This window comes from Ovis canadensis, chromosome 6 (genome assembly GCF_042477335.2).
Source record: "Ovis canadensis isolate MfBH-ARS-UI-01 breed Bighorn chromosome 6, ARS-UI_OviCan_v2, whole genome shotgun sequence".
In the NCBI taxonomy this organism is placed as follows: Eukaryota; Metazoa; Chordata; class Mammalia; order Artiodactyla; family Bovidae; genus Ovis; species Ovis canadensis.
The window spans coordinates 121,435,235-121,460,303 of record NC_091250.1 but is presented as its reverse complement, the minus strand read 5'-3'; the positions used below and the strand labels follow the sequence as shown (position 1 = coordinate 121,460,303).

General features: G+C 44.5%; 1 protein-coding gene across 1 annotated transcript; it reads right to left on the bottom strand.

Annotated features, from left to right (window-relative positions):
* Nucleotides 1–10,092: 10,092 nt before the first annotated feature.
* On the bottom strand, nt 10,093–24,148 carry TMEM128 (transmembrane protein 128). The gene is made up of 5 exons (XM_069593254.1): nt 24,028–24,148; nt 22,366–22,507; nt 17,720–17,878; nt 12,389–12,497; nt 10,093–10,709 (listed from the first exon to the last, which is right to left on the bottom strand). The coding sequence occupies exons 1-4, from the start codon at nt 24,122–24,124 to the stop codon at nt 12,398–12,400; spliced, it is 498 nt and encodes a 165-aa protein (XP_069449355.1). The 5' UTR covers nt 24,125–24,148; the 3' UTR covers nt 10,093–10,709; nt 12,389–12,397.
* Between the last annotated feature and the right edge of the window lie 921 nt (nt 24,149–25,069).

Genomic DNA, 25,069 nt, shown 5'->3' with positions numbered 1-25,069 from the left:
ACAGGTTTCTCAGGAGGCAGGTAAGGTGACCTTTTAGTCCCATCTCTAAGAATTTTCCAGTTTGTTGTGATCCACACAGTCAAAGGCATTAGCATAGTCAATAAAGCAGAAGTAGATATTTTTCTGGAATTCCCTCTGAACTTGGTGGAAGATATTTTCCTAGACTGAGAGTTCAGCCTTCTCTGCCCCTCTGCCCCTCTCACAATTCAGTTCTGTGCTCCCTTGCTTTTTCCAATGGATATTGGCAATTTGATCGCTGGTTCCTCTGCCTTTTCTAAATCCAGCTTGTATATCTGGAACTTCTTGGTTCATGTACTGTTGAAGCCTAACTTGAAGGATTTTGAGCATTACCCTGCTAGCATGTGAAATGAATGCAATTGTATGGTAGTTTAAACATTCTTTGGCATTGCCCTTCTTTGGGATTGGAATGAAAACTGACTTTTCCAGTCCTGTGGCCACTGTTGAGTTTTCCAAATTCGCTGGCATATTGAATGCAGCACTTTAACAGCATCATCTTTTAGGATTTGAAATAGCTCCCTTATCCACTTTTAATCCAGCACCACCAGGATCACACACTCCTGATATTTATCATTAGTTATTTAGGTCCTGAAACAACTTTGCCATGTATGGATCCCTCTCTCTTAGTGGGCCAGTGCATCCCCAGTAAGGCTAGTTTAGTATTTGATCCAGGATAATGGTTGAGTGGCCAGGAGTGGGCCAGTGCATCCCCAGTAAGGCTAGTATTTGATCCAGGATAACGGTTGAGTGGCCAGGAGGATGTGACATGGGACAAATCCTGAAGAGAGTAAGCATTGCTTTGTGAGGTTCCTACCTCCTCTGGAACCCTTGCAGGGCCTTGGGCTTCCCTCGTAGCTCAGTCGGTAGAGTCTGCCTTCAATGCAGGAGACCCAGGTTCGATTCCTCTGTCGGGAAGATCCCTTGGAGCAGGAAATGGCAACCCACTCCAGTATCCTTGCCTGGAGAATCCTATGGACAGCGGAGCCTGGCAGGCTACAGTCTATGGGGTTGCAAGAGTCGGGCGCGACTGAGCGACTAAGCACACACATACCTCCTCTGGGGCCTCCGCATGGTCCTCAAGCAAGGAACGGCTCTGTTACCCAGGAAGCAGAGGTGGCCCTTCTGTTGGTCCAGAAGGTTCTGAGGAATCTAGGAGTGCAAGGTTCTCAAGTGCATTTCACCAAGATCCCCATCTCACTTCTCAAAGTCCTGCTCCTTCCCTATTAGGGCTCTGAACTTGGTGGAAGATATTTTCCTAGACTGAGAGTTCAGCGTTCTCTGCCCCTCTGCCCCTCTCACAATTCAGTTCTGTGCTGACCCTTAGCTGTGTCTATCCTTCAGCTCCAGAAGATGAAGATTTCTTTAAATGCTATCAAGAAGCTACTCTATTTCTCACTTTTTGAGAACTGCCCTAGCGGAAGCACTACTGGCTTCCACTAGAAGAGACACAGAGGGTGGAATAGAGCCCAGAGGATAGAGCCTAAAGCTTTGCACATCCTAAGAAGCAGCACTGGTCCCTAATCAATAAAGGGGGACTTGTGCCCAGGTGGCATTCAGGATTTTTGTGGACCAAAGGCCACATGCCTTGTTTATCTCTTTCTGAATGGGAATGTTATTGTGAGTACCCTATGGCTACCTCATCCCTTTATGTTTGGTGTATAATTGGCAGGTAACTTATCTTCAAAAGGGCTTCCTTGGTGGTTCAAACAGTAAAGAAACTGCCTGCCAACGCAGGAGACACAGAAGATGCTGCTTTGATCCCTGGGTTGGGAAGATATCCTGGAGAAGGGAACAACAACCCACTCCAGTATTCTGGCCTGGAGAATCCCATGACAGAGGAGCCTGGCAGGCTACAGTCCATGGGGTTGCATAGAGTCGAACACCACTCAGCATCTAACAGTTTCACTTTTACCTTTAAAGGTGTGCAGATCAAGAGGACCATGCCTCTGATGAGGCACCCTTTACTGATTTAAGATTATGAGATCAGGGAGCTAAAGCCTAAACCTGATGCTACAAGTGGGGCCCCTGGAAGGTAAGTGACTCTTACAAGTGGAAGGAATCTAGATAATTTGTGAACAGAGATTACACTGTAGCAATTTCCCTTTCTTAAAATTGGGAAGTATAGTTGATTTACAATGTTGTGTTAGTTTCTGGTATATGTGTGTGTGTATATATATGTGTGTGTATATATATATGTGTGTGTGTGTGTGTGTATATATATAAAAAAGAATACGTATATATTCAGTAGGACCTTGTTATCTATTGTATATATAGTAGGATCTGTTAATCCAAAGATCCTAATTTATCCCTCCCCAACCCTCTTTCCCATTTGGCCATCACAAGTTTGTTTTCTATGTCTAGGAATCATGAAGTAAGTTCATTTGTATTGTACTTTGAATTCCACATAGAAGTAGTATCATACGTTTGTCTTTCTTGGTCTGACTTTGGTATGATAATCTCCAGGGTTCATCCATGTTGCTGCAAATGACATCATTTCATTCTTTTTCGTGGCCGAGTAGTATTCCACTGTGTGTATGCGCCACACCCTTTCTATCCGTTCATTTGTTGGTGGACATTTTCGTTTCTTCTGTCACCTGGCTGTTGTGAACAGGGCTATAAGCACTGGAGTGCATGCATCTTCTAGAATTTGAATTTTCTCTGGATATATGCCCAGGAGTGGGATTGCTGGATCACATGACAACTCTATCTTTAGGTTTTTTTTAAGGAAACTCCATACTGCTCTCCATAGTGTTTGCTAGACTGTGGCCATTTTAAACCACGAGCTCCAAATTCCTTGGCACTCCTTTAGGATGTGTGGAAGCCACATCCCCTCCCCTTGAGTCTGGGATCTGTGAGTGCTTGACCGATAGCACAGGATGGAAGTGACATGCTCAGCTTCTGAGTCTACGCTTTAAACAGTAGCTTCCATGTCCTGTCTTTGGGAACAACAGAGTAATGGCGGAGTAATGGCCCCAAAGACGGCCACACCCTCATCCCTCAGTTCAGTTCAGTTCAGTCGCTCAGTCGTGTCCGACTCTTTGCGGACCCCATGAATCGCAGCACGCCAGGCCTCCCTGTCCATCACCAACTCCCGGAGTTCACTCATCCCTGGAACCTATGAAAACGTTGTGTTACATGGCAAAAGGAACACTGAAACAAAGTAAGGGTTTTAAAACAGGGAGATGATCCTGGGTAACCAGGTGGGTGGGCCCAGTGTATCCACACAGGCCCTTAGGAATGAAGGAGGCAGGTGGAGGGGGGAGGGTCAGAGCTAATGTGACCATCAGAAGAGGCAGAACTTCCGAGTAAAAGAGGGGCTCGTGGGATGTCCCTGGTGGTCCAGTGGATAAGACTGCACGCTCCCAATGCAGGGGGCCCAGGTTCCATCCCTGGTCAGGGAACTGTTCCTAGATCCCACATGCCACGACTAACCACGACTAACCATCCTGCAGTTACACACTGAAACTAAGACCTGGTGCAGCCAAATAAATAATTTTTTTAAAGAATTATTTGGTGGAAATATTATTAAATATAAATAAAAGAATTATTTTCTTTTATTTTATAAATAAAAGAATTATTTTGCTGGAAAGGAGACCCAAAAAGTGGTCAATAACTGGAGAAGCATGAGGGAGCCCTGTTTGGGGTGTGTTTGTTTGAAGATGGGAAACAGTTCAACACATTGGCGTGCAGACATAAGCGATGCATCTCAAGACATCATGAATACACCCAAAGCGAGGCATGAAAAGGCTTGGAGAAGCTGCAGCTCTGCTAAAAGCTAGTCACTCACATTGCTTTTGAAACAAAACAGCTACTCAGGACATTTCTGCGAAATTGGAAAAGTCCTCTTCCTCAACCTCAAGAACTGAATCCGTCACTTAGATGACATCTTTGTGGCCCTCTGGAGAATAATTTTCTCTTCCGTTAACTCCCAATCTTCCCTTGACCCAGAGCTTGCAGTTCAGTGTTGTTGTTACTTTACAGTTTTTCTAAATTTATTTAATTGAAGGATGATTGCTTTACAGAATTTTGTTGTTTTCTGTCAAACCTCAACATGAATCAGCCATAGGTATACATATATCGCCTCCCTTTTGAACCTCCCTCCCCATTCCACCCCTCTAGGTTGATACAGAGCCCCTGTTTGAGTTTCGTGAGCCATACAGCAAATTCCCGCTGTCTATTTTACATACAGTAATGTAAGTTTCCATGTTACTCTTAAAAATTAGTCCTTGGGTTTCCTTGGTAGTGACCCAGTGGTTAAGAATCCACCTGCCCATGGAGGGAACACGAGTTAGATCCCCGCTGTGGGAAGATCCTGTATGCTGTGGGGCAACTAAGCCCGCATGGGACACAACTACTGAGCCTGCGCTCTAGAGCCCATGAGCTGCAAAATGCTGAGTCCAGGCACTGCAACAAGGAGTAGCCCCCACTCACCGCGACTAGAGAAAGCCCATGTGCAGCAACAAAGGCCCAGTGCCACCAAAAATGAAGAAGTAAATCGTCTTAAAAATTAGTCTTTAGTGTATACAAACTATTCCTGGTTGCTATGTTTTTTACAAGTTCCATGTAAACATTTCCTAAAATCTGCCAAATGCTTCCCCACCTCAAGACTCACTGAGCTGAATCGAAGACTTTGTGATATTTTTAATTATCTAAGATCATGATCAAGTAAGATGGTAAGTGTTGCAAGAGGGCATCAGAGGGCAGACACACTGAAACCACACTCACAGAAAACTAGTCAATCTAATCACACTAGGACCACAGCCTTGTCTAACTCAATGAAACCAAGCCATGCCTGAGGGGCAACCCAAGACAGGCGGGTCATGGTGGAGAGGCCTGACAGAATGTGGTCCACTGGAGAAGGGAATGGCAAGCCACTTCAGTATTCTTGCCTTGAGAACCCCATGAACAGTATGAAAAGGCAAAATGAGAGGATACCAAAAGAAGAACTCCCCAGGTCATTAGGTGCCCAATATGCTACTGGAGATTAGTGGAGAAATAACTCCAGAGAGAATGAAGGGATGGAGCCAAATCAAAAACAATTACAGTTGTGGATATGACTGGTGATAGAAGCAAGATCTGATGCTGTAAAGAGTAATACTGCATAGGAACCTGGGATGTTGGAAGTGGTCAAACAAGAGATGGCAAGGGTGAACGTTGACATTCTAGGAATCAGCTAACTAAAATGGACTGGAATGGATGAATTTAACTCAGATGACCATTATATCTACTACTGCGGGCAGGAATCCCTCAAAGAAATGGAGTAGCCATCATGGTCAACAAAAGAGTCTGAAATGCAGTACTTGGATGCAATCTCAAAAATGACAGAATGATCTCTGTTCATCTCCAAAGCAAACCATTCAATATCACAGTTATCCAAGTCTATGCCCCAACCAGTAACACTGAAGAAACAGAAGTGGAATGGTTTTATGAAGACCTACAAGATCTTTTAGAACTAACACCCAAAAAAGATGTCCTTTTCATTATAGGGGACTGGAATGCAAAAGTAGGAAGTCAAGAAACACCTGGAGTAACAGGCAAATTTGGCATTGGAATGCGGAATGAGGCAGGGCAAACACTAATAGAGTTTGCCAAGAAAATGCACTGGTCATAGCAAACACCCTCTTCCAACAACACAAGAGAAGACTCTACACATGGACATCACCAGATGGTCAACACTGAAATCAGATGATTATATATATATATATATATATATATATAGATTATATACTTTGCAGCTAAAGATGCAGTCAACAAAAACAAGACCAGGAGCTGACTGTGGCTCAGATCGTGAACTCCTTATTGCCAAATTCAGACTTAAATTGAAGAAAGTAGGGAAAACCGCTAGACCATTCAGGTATGACCTCAATCAAATCCCTTATGATTATACAGTGGCAGTGAGAAATAGATTTAAGGGTCTAGATCTGATAGATAGAGTGCCTGATGAACTATGGAATGAGGTTCGTGACATTGTACAGGAGACAGGGATCAAGACCATCCCCATGGAAGAGAAATGCAAAAAAGCAAAATGGCTGTCTAGGGAGGCCTTACAAATAGCTGTGAAAAGAAGATAAGTGAAAAGCAAAGGAGAAAAGGAAAGATATAAGCATCTGAATACAGAGTTCCAAAGAATAGCAAGGAGAGATAAGAAAGCCTTCCTCAGCAATCAATGCAAAGACATAGAGGAAAAACAGAATGGGAAAGACTAGAGATCTCTTCAAGAAAATTAGAGATACCAAGGGAACATTTCATGCAAAGATGGGCTCGATAAAGGACAGAAATGGTATGGACCTAACAGAAGCAGACGATATTAAGAAGAGGTGGCAAGAATACACGGAAGAACTGTACAAAAAAGATCTTCATGACCCAGATAATTATGATGATGTGATCACTAATCTAGAGCCAGACATCCAAGAATGTGAAGTCAAGTGGGCCTTAGAAAGCATCACTACGAACAAAGCTAGTGCAGGTGATGGAATTCCAGTTGAGCTGTTTCAAATCCTGAAAGATGATGCTGTGAAAGTGCTGTACTCAATATGCCAGCAAGTTTGGAAAACTCAGCAGTGGCCACAGGACTGGAAAAGGTCAGTTTTCATTCCAATTCCAAAGAAAGGCAATGCCAAAGAATGCTCAAACTACCACACAATTGCACTCATCTCACATGCTAGTAAAGTAATGCTCAAAATTCTCCAAGCCAGGCTTCAGCAATACGTGAACCGTGAACTCCTTGATGTTCAAGCTGGTTTTAGAAAAGGCAGAGGAACCAGAGATCAAATTGCCAATATCCACTGGATCATGGAAAAAGCAAGAGAGTTCCAGAAAAACATCTATTTCTGCTTTATTGACTATACCAAAGCCTTTGACTGTGTGGATCAAAAGAAACTGTGGAAAATTCTGAAAAAGATGGGAATACCAGACCACCTAACCTGCCTCTTGAGAAATCTGTATGCAGGTCAGGAAGCCACAGTTAGAACTGGACATGGAACAACAGACTGGTTCCAAATAGGAAAAGGAGTACTTCAAGGCTATATATTGTCACCCTGCTTATTTAACTTCTATGCAGAGTATATCATGAGAAACGCTGGACTGGAAGAAACACAAGCTGGAGAGAAAGATCAATAACCTCAGATATGCAGATGACACCACCCTTATGGCAGAAAGTGAAGAGGAACTAAAAAGCCTCTTGATGAAAGTGAAAGAGGAGAGCGAAAAAGTTGGCTTAAAGCTCAACATTCAGAAAACGAAGATCATGGCATCTGGTCCCATCACTTCATGGCAAATAGATGGGGAAACAGTGGAAACAGTGTCAGACTTTATTTTTTTGGGCTCCAAAATCACTGCAGGTGGTGATTACAGCCATGAAATTAAAAGACACTTACTCCTTGGAAGAAAAGTTATGATCAACCTAGATAGTATATTCAAAAGTAGAGACATTACTTTGCCGACTAAGGTCTGTCTAGTCAAGGCTATGGTTTTTCCTGTGGTCATGTGTGGATGTGAGAGTTGGACTGTGAAGAAGGCTGAGCGCCGAAAAATTGATGCTTTTGAACTGTGGTGTTGGAGAAGACTCTTGAGGGTCCCTTGGACTGCAAGGAGATCAACTCTGGGATTTCTTCAGAAGGAATGCTGCTGAAGCTGAAGCTCCAGTACTTTGGACACCTCATGTGAAGAGTTGACTCATTGGAAAAGACTCTGATGCTGGGAGGGATTGGGGGCAGGAGGAGAAGGGAACGACCCAGGATGAGATGGCTGGATGGCATCATGGACTCAATGGACGTGAGTCTGAGTGAACTCCAGGAGATGGTGATGGACAGGGAGGCCTGGTGTGCTGCAATTCACGGGGTTGCAAAGAGTCGGACACGACTGAGCGACTGTGTGTGGGTCTCTGGCTGTGCTGGGTCTCTGGCTGTGCTAGGTCTCCGTTGCTGCACGGGCTCTTCTCTAGTTACAGCGAGTGGGGGCTGCTCTCCAGTTATGCGCACAGGCTTGCTAACGCAGTGTCTCCTCTTGTTGCCGAGCACAGGCTCTAGGGCACACGGGCTTCCGTAGTTGCAGTTCCCCCCGCTCTGTAGTTGTGGCACATGTGTAAGGGAAGGATAGTTCTCCTAACTGTGGCCACAAAAGAGGGCATCTAATAACCCCTACTCCCCAGACCCATTCCCCTTCCCCAAACAACCCTACTTATAAAGATGTGGCTCTTAGCTTTTCAATGCATCTCTCTTTTGCTTAAGGATAGCCAGAGACCTTTTTTTGTTGTTGCATAAAACCAAGGAACCCTGATAAAGCCAGGACTCTAAATCCTGTTTAAAAGTCTCTTTTAAGTCTCCAAGAAAGACCACTGCCTCCCAAGCTAGGTCCCAGACACAGATCCAGGGAGAGCTTCGATCTGATTTTTACCCTAGTTAGCTAAGTTCGATTCCACTACCTCTTGTGTTTCCAGACAATTAAAACATTCTAGCTTCTGCAGAGACATCTCTGTCCAAAGTGATGATTAGAACAGGATAGTTTTGGACTGAGGCTGCAGGGCAGAATCACCTGGAGGACTCTTCACAAGACAGCCTTGTCAGCAGCTGCATGGGAGGGGCAGGCCTGGATGAAGTGTGTAACCCAGGTCGAAGACTTGGTCTTGACACTTGGGACTGTCAGTCAGGGACATTTTTAAGAGCACATCCTTGCTTCTATCATATCCTTGCCTCTCACAATAAACATTCACAACTGTTAATTCTATTGTTCACTACTATTCTGAGTGGAGGGTCCCCCCACAGGCTTGTTTAGAAGCAGTAACAACACTGCTTGACACAATGTTTATTTATTTGACACAATGTTTATTTATTTAAAAGAACTGGACTGCCAATGCAGGAGGCCCAGTGGGAGGCCCAGTTTCGAACCCTAAGTGGGGAACATCCCTGGGAAAAGGAAATGGCAACCCACTCCAGTATTCTTGCTGGGAGAATCCCATGGTCAGAGGAGCCTGGTGGGCTACAGTCCATGGGGTTGTGAAGAGTTGGACACAACTTAGTGACTAAAACAACAACAGGAAAAGACCCATAATCAGTCTGCATAGCACTTATTTTACAGAAACAGGGACAGGGCATGATCTCTTTTAAGCAAATTTATTCAAAAGTCTCTTTATAAGTAACACAGTCATCTCCTTACCACCCTAGTTGGCCACAGTATCAGCATTGGCTGGCTGGGTTGTAATGAACTGGATTAAACAAAAACTCTCAGCTTTAGGTTTCTATCCAAGTAGTTAAACTTCACAAGGTAAGAGGGAAGGAAGGAAGGGGTTTCTTGCCGAATCTGCCCAAAGAATCTGTAGGAGTGGTCACTGGGGCGCTATCCCTTAGCTCCACCCAGGTTCTCTCGGGGGAGTCTGAACCCATGTTCTCTAATCCCACTTCCTGGGTCTGCACCCTCAGCTTTGCACTGGAGCCGCCCATCACTGACTGACTCAGCCTCCTGACTCTGACCTTTGCTTAACTTTGCAGCTTAACTGGAATGACTCTCTACAAACCCTCCCATATGTGTACACAAATTGGGTTTGATTCTGTTTACTGATCATGCCTGCCCATTCCCATTCCTGACCTTAAGTCGATTTTGTCTTCCAATCCCTCTCCGTTACCATTTATTGGGTGAGTGCCTACTGTGTGCCAGCCACTGTTAACAGGTGTTTCATAAACATTATTCCCATCACCCACAATTCAAATGTTCTTCCTGCCTCCAGCTGGAGAAAGGTTCACTGCTACGCAAGGTCAAGATTAACCACTACTGCAGGGTAAGTACAGGGTGTGAGCCCAGCCAGACACAAGTGACTGAAACACCATCCCTGAAACCCCCAGGGTGGGTACAGGGGGGGCAGAAACCCATGTAGGGTACTTAAGATGTCACAGTGCTTAAGATGTTTCAGGTTTAACGTAAACATACTTGCATTTAAAAGTGTGGATCCTGTCTTCCACTGGTCCTGGCAAGGCCAAGTAGCCTTCTCTGAAAAGAACACTTATTTCTATAGTCAATTCAAAGTACTAATAGCTGAAAACAGAAACTATTCCAAAGTTTATATTAACAAAACCCACAAGAAAGCTATAAAAATATTTTATTTAAATATTAAGAAAAAAATTACACATACTTAAAATGATTAAAAGTTCCTATGTTAAACAAACACTAAAAACCCAATAATTTACACAGTGATAAAACCCCAAGTTGGGAAAACACAAATCCTTTCGATTGGTCCTCCCCCTAACAAAACTATTATCAAAATGAAATTTTATAGGAATTGCTGAAGTTGGATTAAAGGCACATGACACTATCACACCTTTAAATACACAGCCAGTCACTTCATACAATGAATTGTTGCCCTTAAATGCTCTATAATACTGGAGTACAGTATGCATCTCTATGAAAACTTGTTTAAATTTTTACACCAACAGTTTCTCCAATGATCCAAACAGATTAACATTGCAAATTAAGTTATTCCTGTCTTGAATACTTTGAGTCTGAAAAATTCGCTAATCACTTGAGTTTAGAAATATGCAAATGAAATATAATTTATTCTGATTTCAGCTATAAAGTTATAAAGTTAAAATTCTTCCAAGGAAACCATTCACTTTGTAGATGCAAAAACACACTGTAGCTTCACCACTGTGTCTGTAGTGCCTTCAGCTAGCAGGATGTTAATCACTGACACGCCCTTCCCCCTGAAAGAAAAACCAAATGAGACAATCTATCTTAGACTGCTGGATTTAATATTTCAAAACACAGTTCAATCCCCCCGTCTACAACACACTGTGGCTCTCTTACCAGGTATAATTTGATGTCAGCAGTAAATCAAAAGCATAGAATTAGCACCTCTTGCACACTTTTTGGGTAAATAAGAAGGTATAGTCTTCTGTTACTAGATTCACAATCTAGTGTTTTTTCTAAACTCTATTTATAATTCCCAAAAACATGGAAACGGTCAATACTGAACAGCCAGAGAGTCAAAGGAGAGAGGCTCAGAGGAGGGAACGTTTTTGTGGCAATAGGTCAACACGGACAGAAGCCGGACTGTGAGAGTCCAAACGGTCCCAGACACAGTACAACGCGTGGAGGGGACTCCACACAGCGGTATGTGTGTGCGAGCAACTATTTTCAGACAGATGACCAATGAGAGGACAGCCATTTCTCCTTTACCTGGTTACAGGGACTTTCCTTACAAACTCCAAAGGGAGAACACTCTGTGAGCTGAAATGTCAGTCATTTGCACCCCAGTAACTGAGCATATTAACTTTTACTTCTCTGGGCCCCAGTTTTATACTTGTAAATGGACACATGGAGTACATTTCCTCTGAGTTCTGACATCAGCAACATGAAAAGAGGACTGCCTTTTTTACCAAGCCCCTGAGCATTCAGAGTAAGGGCTCTCAGGACATTCTTATTTAGTAAATGAGTTATCTGACAATCAGCAAACAGACCCCACTGTGAGGTGGCAGGCCCAGGGATGCAGTGGTCTGTGGGGAGGCAGAAATTCTATAACTTGGAAAGAAAAGGCTGATGTGCCGTCCATTAGACTTTTATACGGCAATCAGGACAATTAGAAAACACACCTTTTTTCTCAATTGGGTAAAACTGCCCATTAATTCTATACTTCCATTAACTAAGAGTGATCCAGGCTTCCCAGATGGTGCAGTGGTAAAGAATCCACCTGCCAATGCAGAAGAGGCAGGTTTGATCCCTGGGTCGAGAAGATCCCCTCGAGTAGGAAATGGCAACCCACTCCAGGATTCTTGCCTGGAAAATTCCATGGATGGAGGAGCCTGGTGGGTTACAGTCCATGGGGTCACAAAGAGTCAGACACAACTGAGCTACTGAAGATGCATGCAAGAATGATCTAGCTAAGAGTCATCTGCATAGAACCTGATGGAAGTCGGCCACGACAGAAAATGGACTAACGTGTGAACTTATCTATAGTGGAAGGTACCCTCTTCATGAGATCTTGGACGGGCGGGGTGACTTCTCTAAGAAGCAGCCACTTAGAACTAAATAATGCAAAAGGGAAGGGATCACAGTCCCTTTCATCCCAGAGTTCCATGGGCAACAGCTTGGTGCAAACATGGCTGAAATAATCCACTCGTCTGTTATTGCTATGCCTGCCTGTGGCTCAGCTGGTAAAGAATCCACCTGCAGTGCAGGAGACCTGGGTTCGATCCCTGGATTGGGAAGAACCCCTGGAGAAGGGAAAGGCTGCCCACTCCAGTATTCTGGTCTGGAGAATTCCATCGAGTGTATAGCCCATGGGGTCGTGAAAAGTCGGGCGCAACTGAGCAACTTTCACTTTCACTGAAAGCTGTCATGAGAGACTATTTCCTTATTAGAATTACAATTCCAGAAATCTTACCTTTAGAAGTCATCCAAGGAGTGAGGTCAACATTACAACCCCCATAAACTGGGTAAACAGCAGCAGTGGAGTGAAAAATGACCACACGTGCCATAAAGCAACATTGAAGCTGAAAAGGACAAAAAAACCACACCGCTGACAACTGTAGCTGTACTCTATACAAATACACTGCACTGTAGGTTCTAGATTTAGAAGACTCACTTTCTACCCAGGCTGGGAAAGTTCATTCAGCTGGTAACTTTACTATATATATACAGCTTCTCAGATATGTGATTTAGGCAATACTGGAAATATCACAACCTGTTCACAAAGTACTTGGAACTGGAATCACGAAAGCTCATCTAATGAGCACTGGGCTGGCTCAACAGAGACATCAGTCTCTTAAAAGTTAAGTGTCTGTGAAGGAACATGAAATAAAATGACCATAGCCTGGTGTTACAATCTCACACACCACCAAAATATCACGAGAAAAAAAAAAAAAAAGATGCTTATTTTCCCATTAGAAATAGATTGAAAAACATTTATAAGCTGCTATTAAATTTTCCATTGAGAAAAACACTATTCCTGTCACCAAGGTAAGAATAAAATACTTTCTGAAGTGCAAATGATTTTTATAGACTGCATTTTTTAAGAGTTAAAGCTAATAAAGGAAAATTATAGTCACTTAAGTGTTTCAGAGAGTTGATGATTAATATATAACACTTTGACAAGTAGAAATTTAAATAACTATAATCCTACTGTGCTAAAAATAAAGTAACATTCTTGGGGGTGATGTTAGCCTTCTTAAAAAATTGTTGAATAACACACCTGTCTACACTTGTTCCTGAAGAGTTAATAATAACATCACAATGTAACATGTCAAAAATCCATAAACTTCAACTACATAAAATAAATCACAGAAAAATTACATTTACACTGAATACTGGAAAAGACCCTGAAGCTAAGAAAGACTGAAGACAAAAGGAGATGGGGGCGGCAGAGGATGAGATAGTTAGATGGTATCAGTGACTCAATGGACATGAGTATGAGCAAACTCTGGTAGACAGTGAAGGACAGGGAAGCCTGGAGTGCTGCGGTCTACGGGGTCACAAAGAGTTGGACACCACTGAGCAACTGAACAACAACAAATGTACAAAGGTGTGTGGTTTTCCCCAAACTAAAATTCCATTAATATAAAGGGAGGAAAAAACCCTAAAAGGCCATACACCACGTTCAATATAGTTTTCTCACTGGCTGGCAGGAACCATGGGATTTACTTCCTTTGTGTTTTTCTGTAATTTACAGATTTTTCTTTAGTGAGAAAGTTATAAAATACTTTTATAAACATAAAAAAACCATCTTATTCATTGACAACGTATTAGTTTATGAAAAGGGATATTCAGTTCTGTTCAGTACTCAGTCATGTCTGACTCTTTGCAACCACATGAATCGCAGCACGCCAGGCCTCCCTGTCCATCACCAACTCCCAGAGTTCACTCACACTCATGTCCATCAAGTCAGTGATGTCATCCAGCCATCTCATCCTCTGTCGTCCCCTTCTCCTCCTGCCCCCAATCTTTCCCAGAATAACAATCTTTTCCAATGAGTCAATTCTTCGCATGAGGTGGCCAAAGTACTGCAGTTTCAGCTTTAGCATCAGTCCTTCCAAAGAACATCCAGCACTGATCTCCTTTACAGTGGACTGGTTGGATCTCCTTGCAGTCCAAGGGACTCTCAAGAGTCTTCTCCAACACCACAGTTCAAAAGCATCAATTCCTTGGCCCTCAGCTTTCTTCACAGTCCAACTCTCACATCCATACATGACCACAGGAAAAACCATAGCCTTGACTAGACAGACCTTTGTTGGCAAAGTAATGTCTCTGCTTTTTAATATGCTATCTAGGTTGGTCATAACTTTCATTCCAAGGAGTAAGCGTCTTTTAATTTCATGGCTGCAATCACCACCTGCAGTGATTTTGGAGCCCCCCAAAATAAAGTCTGACACTGTTTCCACTGTTTCCCCATCTATTTCCTATGAAGTGATGGGACCGGATGCCATGATCTTCGTTTTCTGAATGTTGAGCTGTAAGCCAACTTTTTCGCTCTCCTCTTTCACTTTCATCAAGAGGCTTTTTAGCTCCTCTTCACTTTCTGCCATAAGGGTGGTGTCATCTGCATATCTGAGGTTATTGATATTTCTCCCAGCAATCTTGATTCCAGTTTGTGCTTCTTCCAGCCTAGCGTTTCTCATGATGTACTCTGGATAGAAGTTAAGTAAGCAGGGTGACAATATACAGCCTTGACGTCCTCCTTTTCCTATCTGGAACCAGTCTGTTGTTCCATGTCCAGTTCTAACTGTTGCTTCCTGACCTGCATATAGGTTTCTCAAGAAGCAGGTTAGGTGGTCTGGTATTCCCATCTCTTTCAGAATTTTCCACAGTTTATTGTGATCCACACAGTCAAAGGCTCTGACGTAGTCAATAAAGCAGAAATAGATGTTTTTCTGGAACTCTCTTGCTTTTTCGATGATCCAGCGGATGTTGGCAATTTGATGTCTGGTTCCTCTGCCTTTTCTAAAACCAGCTTGAACATCAAGGAGTTCACGGTTCACATATTGCTGAAGCCTGGCTTGGAGAATTTTGAGCATTACTTTACTAGAATGTGAGATGAATGCAACTGTGTGGTAGTTTGAGCATTCTTTGGCATTGCCTTTCTTTGGGACTGGAATGAAAACTGACCTTTTCCAGTCCTGTGGCCACTGCTGAGTTTTCCAAATTTGCTGGCATATTGAGTGCAGCACTTTCACAGCATCATCTTTCAGGATTTGAAATAGCTCAAGTGGAACTTCATCCCCTCCACTAGCTTTGTTCGTAGTGATGCTTTCTAAGGCCCACTTGACTTCACATTGTAGGATGTCTGGCTCTAGGTGAGTGATCACACCATCATGATTATCTGGGTCATGAAGATCTTTTTCGTAGAGTTCAGAGTTATTCTGTGTATTCTTGCCACCTCTTCTTAATATCTTCTGCCTCCGTTAGGTCCATACCATTTCTGTCCTTTATCGAGCCCATCTTTGCATGAAATGTTCCCTTGGTATCTCTAATTTTCTTAAAGAGATCTCTAGTCTTTCCCATTCTGTTGTTTTCCTCTATTTCTTTGCATTGATTGCTGAGGAAGGCTTTCTTATCTCTCCTTGCTATTCTTTGGAACTCTGTATTCAGATGCTTATATCTTTCCTTTTCTCCTTTGTTTTTCACTTATCTTCTCTTCACAGCTATTTGTAAGGCCTCCCTAGACAGCCATTTTGCTTTTTTGTGTTTCTTTTCCATGGGGATGGTCTTAATCCCTGTTTCCTGTACAATGTCATGAACCTCCATCCATAGTTCATCAGGCACTCTATCAGATCTAGGCCCTTAAATCTATTTCTCACTGCCATTGTATAATCATAAGGGATATGATTTAGGTCATACCTGAATGGTCTAGTGGTTTTCCCTACTTTCTTCAATTTAAGTCTGAATTTGGCAATAAGGCATTCATGACCTGAGCCACAGTCAGCTCCTGGTCTTGTTTTTGCTGACTGTATAGAGCTTCTTCATCTTTGGCTGCAAAGAATATAATCAATCTGATTTTGGTGTTGACCATATGGTGATGTCCATGTGTAGCATCTTCTCTTGTGTTGTTGGAAAAGGGTGTTTGCTATGACCAGTGCATTCTCTTGGCAAAACTCTATTAGCCTTTGCCCTGCTTCATTCCATATTCCAATGCCAAATTTGCCTGTTACCCCAGGTGTTTCTTGACCTCATACTTTTGCACTCTGAGAGGAGCTACCCCATGCCTGAGGTCAGGGACGGTGGCCGAGAGGAGCAACCCCACGTCCAAGGAGTGGTGGCTGCGCGGGCACAGCAGGGCCGAGAGGAGCTACTCCACGTTCAAGGTCAGGAGGGGTGGCCGTGAGGGGATACCCCTCATCCAAAGTAAGGAGCAGCGGCTACGCTTTGCTGGAGCAGCCGTGAAGAGATACCCCACATCCAAGGTAAGAGAAACACAAGTAAGACGGTAGGTGTTGCGAGAGGGCATCAGAGGGCAGACACACTCTAACCATAATCACAGAAAACTAGCGAATCTGATCATACGGACCACAGCCTTGTCTAACTCAATGAAACTAAGCCATGCTGTGTGGGGCCACACAAGACGGGCGGGTCATGTTGAAGAGGTCTGACAGAATGTGGTCCACTAGAGAAGGGAATGGCAAACCACTTCAGTATTCTTGCCTTGAGAACCCCATGAACAGTAGGAAAAGGGATATTAATTGTGGCATTTTTAATAACAGCAAAAGAATTTTTTAAAGATATCAGGCTGGTTAAATAAATCATGCTATGTCCATGCAGTGATAACCATGTAACCATAAAAATAATGAACCACATCTACACGCACCAATACGGAAGAAATACAAACTCAGTGTAAAAAGGAGATCACTTTGGACAACAGTCTGGCACTATTTACTGAAGTTGGAGGCATGCATACCCAGTAGGCCAACGATTTCCCTTCTAGAGAGACCTATGTATACATATGTATGCGTGTACACAGACGCCCAACAGAATTATACAGAGGCGCGCATACAAGAATGTCTTGTATATGTCTCTAACGTCTTACTTAACAGCATCACAGATGATAACCTCAAACTGGAAACAATCCAAATTCTATCAAGAGCAGAATGGATCTATTGGAATTCAGTTATAGGACGGAATGCTGAACAGCAATGAAAATGAGCAACTGTTACGCACAACAAAACAGAGGAATCATACACCGTGTCGCATGTAACAGCCAAGGATAAAAGAACACATACTACAGCAACCCATCTCTATAGAGTTCAAAAAAACGGACACAACAAAAAAAGTAAGAGTTCTGAAGAGATGCAAAAGAAAGGAACTCCCAGGAAGGTGGGGACAGTGTCCTCCTGTGGGCAGGAAGGAAGAGGGAATGACTGGGGCAGGGGGGCAGGGGGGCAGGGGAGGGGTTACAGGAGGCTGGCACAGTTCTCCTGCCCTCGTTAGGGTTTACCCAAAGGCTCACTGCATGATAATTCTCTCAGCCATACAATTTTCATTCTTCCACTTTTCTGTATTAAACTTCACAATGAAAGTGATTTAAAAAGCAAAATGCAAAATATATATAGCATGTCACCATTTGTATTTTAAATTGCTATACAAGTAAACAAAGACACTACTGAAAAGAGAAATCAGAGACTACTTTCTCATTATTCCTTTTTCCCCCTGTTGAATTCTGTACCATGTATATCACTACTCGATCAAACAATCTTTATTCTTATTAGTCATTCCAAAGGTAACTCACCAAATTCCTGCTACAATAAAAGTAGCAGTTGTAATGGGTATCAGTGCTGGATACTTGATATCATAATCTTCAATTCCACGATACCACTCCAAATAGACGATGCAGAAAAACGCAATCGACACACTGACAAGCAGCAAGGCACTGCCGAAGAGAAACCAACTGTAGAGACAAAGGAACACCCTTCTGTCAGCCGCTCGTACGTCGTCTCTGAGGCCCAAGGGCAGAGAGTCTTTTCTGACGCATCTCCAGTGTGACACAGGACAGCTGCTGGCTAACCATACCAATGGCAGTAATCCCATTCCTAACAGTGTATGTACCTGACGAAGGTTTCCTAAGCTCTTTGCATACAGGCGGTCTGAACTGGGAGACTGTGCCAACCACGGGGGGACAGCTTGGTTTTTCGTGCTCTGCACCCTTTTCCTGGTTGTACCTGTGTCTGGTGTCCCACCAGCCAGCTGTGACTCAGCCCTGCTACTAGAGCAAGGAAGTGTCTTTACGATTCTTCGGATCAAGCCCATGTTCTGCAATTTTGCTCCCAACTGTGTGCACATAACTTGGGTGTAGACAACATAAACTACTTATAAAGGCTCTTCAGTTCCCTGAAGCTGGCCTAGACATTCAGTGGCTGTTAAGCAAATATGGACACAAAACTAAAATGATTTATTTTTTAAAGTGCTGAATGACAGCACTTAGCACATCAGGGATCTTAAAAGTTTTCATTAATAGACAAGATACCTATTTCTAAGAAGGTGTCAACTGGGGAAGGGGCACAGAGGGACGCCGTTCCTCAATCCCAGGTTTCAGAAGGTCTAGGTCTAGTAGGAAATGGGCGAGAAATATGGGAGTGATACGCAAGAAAGGATGAAAAAGGAAGGCTTTAAACACACACACACACTCTTTCATAAACTAACCAACCAAAAAAGAGCCCTCGTTACAGTAGTGCATTTTCTTTAAAAATACAGGAAAAACAGCAGCTTTCTGGTTGTTTCTGAAGCTTTGAGTGTGAGATTAATAAATATTTCAACAGATACCATCAACTTCTCCAAGTCAGGCAGGGTTTCTTGGAATACTGAAAATCAGTTTGGAAGGAGTTAAACTGCCTGTCATAAAAGATTTCCAAATGAAACCCTCCCGTTCTTAGACTATCTCCCAGTACTCCCCCAAGGGGCAATGGCTTTTTTCTCCTTCCAACTCCATCCAAGGCCTGGCTCAGTGTATGTGGAGAACCCTCATCAGTCCCGGCCAGTCACCGGGATGTGACCGGATCTGGAAAATCAGAGGAAAGAACCCTTTTCGAGGAAGCAGAAGGCAGCCTCCACGGACCACCTCTGGGCAGCGCTCTCACGCCTTGGCTGCTCCAGCTCCCCGTGAACTGAGGCCTTAGCCAAGAACACAACGCTGTTCAAAGTTCTCAGCCTCTGAGTGGGTGTTTCTGTCTCTTTTCCTCTAAGATGACACTTATTCGAGGACAGACCTATGACTTCCACTTCCTTTTCATGCCCCACTGCCCTGATCTGGCGGTTGAGTCAGGCTCTGCCACACACCTGGGCGTGCCTCTTACTCCTGCAGGCGCCCCCAAACATCTCACGGTGGAAGGAGCTATTCCTCACCTCCCATCTCCCTTAACTGCTAATACTTAGTATTCTCTTATGTAAGGATATAGAAGGACACAAATAGATAAATACTCTCATCTTTCCTAAAACCTCAAAGACGCCCACCTCACAAGCTTGGCATACGGTTGTGAGAGCTGGATGGTAAAGAAGGTAGAGCACCGAAGAACTGATGCCTTTCAACTGTGGGGCTGGAGAAAACTCCGGAGAGGCCCTTGGACGGCAAAGAGCTCAAACCAGTTGATCTTAAGGGAACTCAACCCTAAATACTCCTTGGAAGGACTGATGTTGAAACTCCAGGATATTGGTCATCTGACGCCAACAGCTGACTCACTGGAAAAGTCCCTGATGCTGGGAAAGATTGAGGGCAGAAGGAGAAGAGGGTGTCAGAGGATGAGATGGCTGGACGGCATCACAGATGCAATGGACATGAACCAGGACAAACTTCAGGAGATGGTGAGGGGCAGAGAGGCCTAGTGTGCTGCAGTCCATGGGGTCGCAAAGAGTCAGACATGACTGGGTAACTCAACAACAACCCGAGGTTGGGCAAGACGAGGCGCCCCTTCAAGGCACTCCTATGTCATCCCACACACACTCATACACTAACACAGTACATACCACGTGACCTGTTCATCTATCACGGCCTAAAATGAACTGGTGGAGGGTGAGAAACGTGCCTTGTTCATCACTGGCACCAAAATTGGACACACTTCAGGTTCTCGCTAAATATTCAGTGAACGAAGGGGCAGCTGATACGAGTGGTGTTTGAAGTGAATGTTCCCTCTTTTCCCAGCCAACTGAGAGAGACAAAGGAGCCAGGCTGATGAAGATCAAGTGTCAGCTTTTTTTTTTTTTTTAACTAATGGGAGCTATGGAAAGAAGATGGCTTTAGTGAACGGTCACAGAGTGCTTCCTCACACTGAAACCCAGGAATAGACAGACTTAGCCACTGGCTTCAAGACACAGTGAAAACCTAGAGACCTTCTCATCTTAGGGTTGCCCCACGAAACGATGGTGCAGGGATTTCCCTGGTGGTCCAGTGGTTAGGAATCCTCCTTCCAATGCAGGAGACACAGGTTCAATCCCTGGTCAGGGGACTAAGATCAAACATGCCTCAGGGCAACTGAGCCGCTGCACCACAACTACTCAGCTCAAGTCTCTAGAGCCTGTGCTCGCCAACAAGAGAGGCCACACATAGAGAGAAGCCCCCACACACTGCAACCGGAGAAAGCCGTGCACCACACCGCAACGAAACCTCAGGGGAGCCAAAATAAAAAACAATTAAAACTCAAATTTTAAAAAAAATTTTAAGAAAAAGAGATCCAAAATTACTAAAACAAACAACAACAAAAACTATGGCACAGACAAGCATCCCAGAATCTGCTTCCTGTGAGCAGCTGGCTCTGAAGAGAAAGAAGGGGCTGAGTTACAAGTCTGGTTCTCATCCCAAACCCCATCAGGAGGTCCAGCACCTCCCAGGGAAGGAGCAGTGATGGGGCAGGACGGGGAAGCAGTGATGGGGAGTGTTCGGGGAAAGCTCCTGCTTGTGGAGATAAGGAAAGTGAACAAGCTCTCTCCCTCCCACAGGTTACATCAACCCCCCACCCCTGCTGTCCCCTGGCTGCCTGCTCCCTCACTCTCCACAGGCGCCCCTCCAGCAGTCACCGCCCCTCCTGAAGGCCTTGACAGAGAAAAACTGTATGCCCCCATCCCCAGTGAAAACACCTGATCAGCAGTCCTGTCTGCACCTTTCTGGCCTCACTGAGGTGTGTGTGTGCCAGTCACTTAGCCGTGTCTGACTCTTTGGGACCCCATGGACTGTAGCCCACCAGGCTCCTCTGTCCATGGAATTCTCCAGGTAAGAATGCTGAAGTGGGTTGCCATTCCCTTCTCCAGGGGTTATTCCCAACCCAGGAGTTGAACCCAGGTCTCCTGCACTGCAGGCAGATTCTTTACCATCTGAGCCACCAGGGAAGTCTTACTGATACTTCCAGACAAGTACACTTGCTCTCTAAGAGAACCACCCCTCCCGATGGAGCTCTAACGCTCACCAACACCTCCCCACCTTTTTCTGTTATCTAGGGGCCTACTTCCAGACAAGTACTCTTGCTCTCTAAGAGAACCACCCCTCCTGATAGAGCTCTAACGCTCACCAACACCTCCCCACCTTTTTCCGTTATCTAGGGGCCTCCAGAACACTCTCAAACATTCAGTGAAGACTCAGGAGAGTGATCAACAACCTTTCCCCCCCAATCGCCCCCGCACCCACCATCAGCTCCTGAAAGAGATCTCAATTTATGTGAATGATGGACTAATTGACATCCTGCCGCACTTCTTGCACCAGTGAACTCAACTCTAGCTCAATCACAGCCTGTACATGTACCTCACTGGCCATTAACTACTCTCTAAAAATGAGCTCTGAGACCTGATTCTTACCCACCACAGTTCTCATTCCTTCCTCCCAAGGCTTGTGGATCTGATCTCCTAAACACCTTTAGTCATTCTCTCTCCATGTTTTACAAATGATTAGGTCCTTCTTCAGAGAAGGCAATGGCACCCCACTCCAGTACTCTTGCCTGGAAAATCCCATGGATAGAGCCTGGCAGGCTGCAGTCCATGGGCTCGCGAAGAGTCAGACACAACTGAGCGACTTCACTTTCACTTTTCACTTTCATGCATTGGAGAAGGAAATGGCAACCCACTCCAGTGTTCTTGCCTGGAGAATCCCAGGGACGGGGGAGCCTGGTGGGCTGCCGTCTATGGGGTCGCACAGAGTCGGACACGACTGAAGCAACTTAGCAGCAGCAGCAGCAGCAGGTCCTTCTTAAATTCACTGCCTTCCTCATCCTACAAAACGTCTAGGCTGAAAAGGCCCACTGAAATAATGTCCACTCTGTTGCACATGCCCAGGACGTGCACTCTTTTTCAACTTTGTATCACCAGCCCCTCCGACACCCTGGCTGGCAGAAAGCAGGTGCTTACTAAGAGTCTAACAAAACATAATGTGAAAAAATAAGAGCCATCAAGTTTTCTTACCTACTGGTGTGGAAGTTTTCTTTAACAGTTTGAAAGAAGTCAACATAATAGGTAACAACAATGGATGCCAAAATCCAGAACCCAGAATGGATATTAAGTCTTGGAAGAGGTTTTTCCTTTTTCTCAACAGCTGTAGAGGTTTCTGCAAATAAGGGAGATTTCAACTGATCAAGTAACCATTAGCTTCACAGGAAAAATTACACCTATTTCAAGTCAAATAAAATAATTTCCTAGAGCTTTCTAACAGCCAGATTCTCTCCTATTAGAGAATTTCTTCTGTAAAACCACCAAAATAGGTTTATATTTTTGGAAATAATAGGAGCTGCTATAAAACTTGTTCAGTATTATCAACTTTTTTCCACCAAATCAATTTTGGATCTAAATTTACTTAAACAGTCTTTTGGAAATAACGCTATCCTGTAGCATAGGAATTTTCACGTTGTGCTTCATATATTGCCTAGGAAAGTGATTATTCCTGTTAATTCAGAAAAATGCAAGTGACAAACATTAGAACACAAAATGGACTTTGATTTTCCAAAAACACTACTTACAAACACTACATATTTACTTGTTTTAAACAAACACAACCTTTGAGGCACCTCAAAAGTGGAAAGGTCACACTGGAGGTACAGTTCCAACACCACACTGTCTAGACTACTGATGGACAAGTCAAATTCCTTCCACCGGGACCCGATCTGAAAGAACAACTGGCTGGCTCTGGGTCAAATGGGGTCTAACAAGTTCCCCAGGTGACTGATATACCCGCTCTCCCAGTTCATGTGAGAACCACTGGTATGCATCCGAGGTTCCTGACTTTAGCTGACCATCAGAATTCCCCAGCGCCTTACTCATAATACAAATTCTGGGAAACATCCTCAAAATTTATAAACCAGAAAGTCTGATCATCAAGTTTTCTGTGTTTATTTTTTAAAGGTAATAAATACAGAACGTTTTAACATCATACAGGACAAAAAACATCTAAGATGTAATCTCTTTCGATCCTTAACCCCAGTTCCCCAGCCCAAAGCAACTACCGGTATCAACGTCTATTGAGTTCCTGCATATTCTATGCATCTACAGGAGGGCATACACCGCATGTTATCTGGGTTGAACCCAAGCGGTGGTATATCATACTTTGTTCTGCGCCTCCCTTTGAAAATTACCCACATTGGTACATAAAGTCGGCCTGCCGTGTGACGTACGGATATCCAAGAGTATTTAACTAGCTCCCTGCTGACGGACAATTAGATGCTTCCAGTCGTTCGCTATAACTAGCAATAGCAATGCGGAGATGAAACACTTTGCACGCACATACGTCCTTGTGTACTGCTACAAATATGCTTCTTTTCTTAGGAGACACAACCAGTGGAAATTTTTTTTTTATTTTAATGGATACTGCCAAATAGGTGTGAAACCAGCTCTCCAGGGAATCCTGAAGCGCAGCTGAGATGAAGATGCGGAAGGCTACCTGACCTCTAACGCTCTTTTACGATACTTAAATACCTAACTTGCAAAACTACTTGGTAAGCCTTGATAAAAACAAATCCCAGTCCCTCCGGAATGGGTGGGCCTGCGGGAGGTCGGCGGGGCCGGCCGTTTCCTGGCGCCTTGCCTACGGGAACCTCGAGGCGGCTCGAAGCGTGCCCGGGGGAAGCGCCTCACCCGGCCTGGGGTAGCCCTCGTGTTCCAGTGGGACCTCCGCGTCCGGCGGGAACAAGTACCGCCGCCGCAGCTGCTCCCGAGCCCGTAGAGCATCCATCTTGGCACCACCCAGAAACAGGGCGGAAGTGACGTTAACCTCACCGGAACTTCCTGTAGCGACATCCGGGCGGAAGGAGGGGGTTCCCGTCTATGAAAAGTGGAGACTATGTTGTCTTCTAGGTTTTAGTTGGTAAGAACGTAGGGTAGCGTTGGCTTCGCTGTCTCCGTGCTCAAATTTGCGAACAGGATTTGAATTTCGAAACTTTGACCTTTCTCAAACGAAAGACGCTCCGTTTATTCCTAGCTACGGAAGCCCAGAAGGATCAAACTTACAGGCCGGCGGATGCGCGCGGGCGGGACTGTCGGTCCCTGCCTTGGTACTTGGCTGCGTCCCGCTCTCTGCATCCGGACCCCTCCGTGGCTCCCCTGTGCCAATAGCGTCTCAGCCCGTCAGCTTCTTTCCTCCTCAGGAATCGCCCAGCTAGACTTGAAAGGGTTAGAGAACGCCCAGGAGGAGGGAAGGACCGCTGGGCCGGGGCCGGGGCCGGGAGCCTGCGGTGGAGCCTGGGCCTGGCACTGACCGCTTGGACGGACTCCGGGCAAGAAATAAAAACCTTTCTGAGCCTGTTTGCTCTTCTGTACCATGGGGATTATACCTGCTTCATGGATATGTTTGGGGGTTTAAATATGAAGCACCTGTGTGTGGTTTGTGTTCGCTCCCTTCTTAGGACTTTTGTGAGAAATTGCCCCCAGCCAGGATCGTGGAAGCTAAACCGGTGGTTGTTCAGTCACTAAGTCGTGTCCGACTCCTTGCGACCCCACGGATTGCAGTATGTCAGGCTTCTCTGTCCTTCACTGTCTCCTGGAGTTTGCTCAAACTCATGTACATGGTATTTGGCCAGGAACCCACCATTTCCCATCAGTAATGCTCATAAACTGAAAAAGGCTCTTGCCACAAATTCACAAGTTTTACTCCATCAATAGTCCTGTTTACAGGACTTCC

Bases quoted from the DNA above. Each gene is read 5' to 3' on its own strand.
- TMEM128 (XM_069593254.1), bottom strand. From the start codon at position 24,124: ATGGATGCTCTACGGGCTCGGGAGCAGCTGCGGCGGCGGTACTTGTTC. The intron at 17,879-22,365 runs GTAAGAAAACTT...TTGTCTCTACAG, and splicing joins GAAAACTTCCACACCAGTAG to TTGGTTTCTCTTCGGCAGTG. The intron at 12,498-17,719 runs GTGAGTTACCTT...TGTCCTTTTCAG, and splicing joins TTTATTGTAGCAGGAATTTG to CTTCAATGTTGCTTTATGGC.